General features: G+C 33.4%; 1 protein-coding gene across 1 annotated transcript; it reads right to left on the bottom strand.

Moving 5' to 3' along the window:
* Positions 1–2,374: 2,374 nt before the first annotated feature.
* Positions 2,375–3,619, bottom strand: LOC140444284 (uncharacterized). Its single transcript, XM_072536034.1, has one exon. The coding sequence runs from the start codon at positions 3,617–3,619 to the stop codon at positions 2,375–2,377; it is 1,245 nt and encodes a 414-aa protein (XP_072392135.1).
* Positions 3,620–4,002: the final 383 nt, after the last annotated feature.

Here is a 4,002-nt window from a genome sequence, read left to right on the forward strand (position 1 = left end):
CATATAGCTATATAATAAAATATTGGAGATAAACCTTTTTCATCCTTGGGACTTTCATTATAAAGTTCTAACCAGCCGGAATCAGTGATTTTTTCACTAAAATGTCTAAAACGCAATTTATATTTGGTACTGTTCAAAGCTATTTGAGCTTGTAAAGTTGGTAGAAAATTGTTTTCCGGATACGATTTCATTCTTGTCCATTTCGACGGCCACGTGTCATTTAGTACACCATTACTATCAAAACACACAAAAGTTTCTCTAACATTGATTGGTTCTTGAATTAAGAGCAAATTTCCCACAATTGCTTGTAAAACAATAAAGTTTAATGATACCATCATAATAATAGCTGTTTAGAATTTAACGTCTATTTATAGTAAATCTAACTTTGGACGTGGGGAGTCCCATTTATGTGGTGGGGATTCCAATAATCCTTCACGATAACCTACAGAACGATGAGATAGTCCCATAGGTCTAGTCTCACTACAAAATGCACAAAATTCAAATACCAATTTCCATCCTTTAAATATTAAGTTTCTTCGAATAAGTCTAGTTCCAGACATTTTACGACAAACGAGACAAAGCTTTTGTCGTACAATATAAAAAGGAAGTCTCGAAAATGTTTCCCATTCGTCACTCCTATAGCTAAGTAGATTATCACAATATTTATATGGTATGTTCCCTTCGTTTATTATACTTGAACACATAATTAATAGCATACAAATTAGATTTTGTGAGGGACTCTAACGAACTGGTTTATGATTTAGCTTAACAAGTTTCAACAGGAATGAGTCCCCGCTAGCTGATAAAGTCTTACACACCTTGCTTGGTACACTCTAGTGTTAATATATTATTATGAGTGGGGGTAATGAGCAACACACCTGCAACCGGTGTCAATGGGGGTAGGAAGGATATAAGGAAGAACCATCGTTAATTTAAACAGTATGGACTCAAGAAGGTTTCGTGAACGGCTTAATCAGTTTAGTATACGCATTAAAAGGATAAAACGTGATATTCTATTTTACAAAAGTCAGAGATATATCAATCATATAAATAATCGTATTAACCAGTTAAAAAGTGAATACAAAGATAAACAACTTATGTTTAAACAGTTTTCAAAGCTGTGTTTGAGTGATGCGCTTGCGTAGTGGTAAAGTTTACACAACAAAACCAGAAGCAGACGTAAGACTATTTTTTCTCTCCAGATACGAAGAGCAAAAGTGGATAGACTTGGTCTTTAAGAACATTAACCGATTTACTAAAGATGGATTGTTGCCTCCGGTCTCGCATAATGGCAGAGCATCCAAAAAAACCGTTGTACAAGTTCACGACCACAGAATTGGAATATTTTAGCCTAGCCTACGTAAGAAAATTTGTAGACCCAATTGAACTTCTCCGTTCATGGTCTATACTACCCAGAAAATTTTGCCAGGATTTTGAAGTTCAAACTCGTCTCCCATGTTTCGTTCATTTCAATCGTCCTGAGTGGAGAACAGAGTTAGAAGGATTCGCCCCAGCTCAATCCAGTTGTCATTTGTGTAAACTTGCACTTCAAAATATAAATTGTAACATGTAATAGTTATTGAATAAAGTACTATTTTTTTAATAAGGTTTTTTATTAATAAAACAAAATGTAAAAAAAAAAATTTATTTCATTATAAAAGTATCATAAAGTTGAAATACATTACTTAAAGCACAAACACTCCCACTGTTTGAATGATATGGACATCTTGGCTCCATTTTCTGCAGAGCTGGTTGTTCATCAAACTCCAAAACTGGGGATAGACTATACTTTTTGATGTACTGTGACTTTTCTCGCCCTTTAACATAAACAGCATTAACGCCTCTTGTCAAATGTTGGATAATATTATGGAACTGGTGTACTGGTGTAAATCCGTGATTCCAGTTCAATCCATGATGGTTATTCATCAACCAAACAGCTTGATTATAATATTCAGGACCCAATAATCGTATCGGATATGGTGGTTTAAAAAAAAAATGACTAATTTTTTGACCATCATAACTTGCAAACTCTTTCACGATAAACTTATTTTTTTCGGTAATAAAACCTTGGACATCTACTATTAAGCACATGATTACAGACTGAGTTTGTGTAGTGCATAATTTGTATTTTTAAAAGAATTTTCAGTCATGCGCATGAGAGAGTTTCGCATATAATGCCATAATTAGCACCTGACCCTTATACAGTCCTCATACGGGAAGTCTCTCATTAGATACAATTTTACAACACCTGTACCTGCTCTTTGCATACAGCTGCTCCCTATTTAAAACAAACTCCCTAATTTTCAGGTGCTCATTAATTTGCATACAGGTGCTCCCTAATTTGCATTCACCTGTTTTGTATAATATAAATATTTTACAATTGTTTCACAATTTTTGTTAGAGGGTTATATGTGAATTCTTTCTCGTGAAGTATTAGACAATAGGCTGAGATATCAGAGGTTGTTGGTTCATCTGTCTCAAATTCTATACGAAGCACAACAGATCCGGATTGAATTACTTCTTTTTGACGAGAGCAGTCAATGTGTATAAGTGGAGCAATTGTTTTAAAGTCAATTGGATTAAATATGGGTTGGTTTAAGGTCATGTGATAATAACTCTCCTGGAAATTGGCAAACATTTCATATAGTTTGGCAAACCTATTAGTCTTAAAATCTAGTTGAAGATCATTATAGGGATACCTCTCAGAATTTAAAAACACTTTAATATTCTTTAAAGTGCAATGATCAAATTTACTCATATCTTTTGTTAATTTTGATTTTCTGTTATTTTGAAAAGCAACAACAATGTGTCGTGGAGTTTCTATTTTGGTACTAGTCCGCACTGACCATGTGTGACGTGTAGAGTTATTTAGGGCTGGATATTCAATCATTTGCCAACTTCGAAATTTAATAGGTAGTTCTTGGTTTGTATGTGAAATTTTGTTTAGTCGCAACTGTTCTCGAATACTAGGAGTTACATGTGGTACCTCCCAATATAATTTAGTAATGTCAATTTTTGGACGCTCAGTCTCATCTTCGCTTACTACTGCATCAATATCATCATTTGATCGAATAAGTATCAATTCTTGTTTCATGTTCATAATAATTTTTCTAAAATCTTCAAAGAATCCGGATAATAGTCTTAAAGGTATACACACATTAAAGTTTCCATTTGAATCTACCAAAACATTGTTTTTAGGGACTTCACTATTATTTTCCATTCTACTCATTTTTGGAAACCAACCAGCATTTTCCAATAGCAAGCTTTGATTTTCGTTAAGGCTAAGATAGTTTTTAATACTTGATACTAATCCTACATCACGTACTGAGTCAATTATTACCCCATTTAATTCAAAACGTAGTTCACGAAACAAGTAAGCTATACTATTATTAATAAATTTTATTTTGGTTGGTGTTTTATTGTCATGTGTGGCTAATTTGCCCTCAATATAGAGGAAACTATTTGCTGGAAACGTCAAACTATCCAAATCTTGTACTGAAATACGGATTTCATCATTGTATCCTAATTTTCCAGGAATGTATGGTTGATAAGTGTGGAACTGATAATCTTCAATAGTGTTATCATTAAAAGGTTGACCAGTAACGTGAAGAATTTCCATTATACCAAGACTTTAAATCCTAACGATTGAAGAAAGCGACGATTAGATGGAGTTATTTGTTTAAAAGGTAAATCTCTCCTTTTATATGATTTTGGTAGAGATGGAGTTATTTTTGTAGAAGGTAATCTCTTTATATATGTTTTTGGTTCGCGAGAAAAAACTAAAACCATTATATACGTTTTCTAAGATGTAGATTTACAGTAACCTCCTCCCCTCCAAAGTCAACAAGTTTACCTGCTTGGTTGATAATTTTTACTGTAAGGTTAAAAATTGTTTTAATACTCACTGGATAATACAAAATATTTTGGGGTACCTCAACTATTTTATACCCCGTTGGTACGGTTGGGAAGAACTGATGGATAATGTGAACTGGATTTCCGTTT

The sequence above is a fragment of the Diabrotica undecimpunctata genome, chromosome 6 (assembly GCF_040954645.1).
Source record: "Diabrotica undecimpunctata isolate CICGRU chromosome 6, icDiaUnde3, whole genome shotgun sequence".
NCBI classification, from domain to species: domain Eukaryota; kingdom Metazoa; phylum Arthropoda; class Insecta; order Coleoptera; family Chrysomelidae; genus Diabrotica; species Diabrotica undecimpunctata.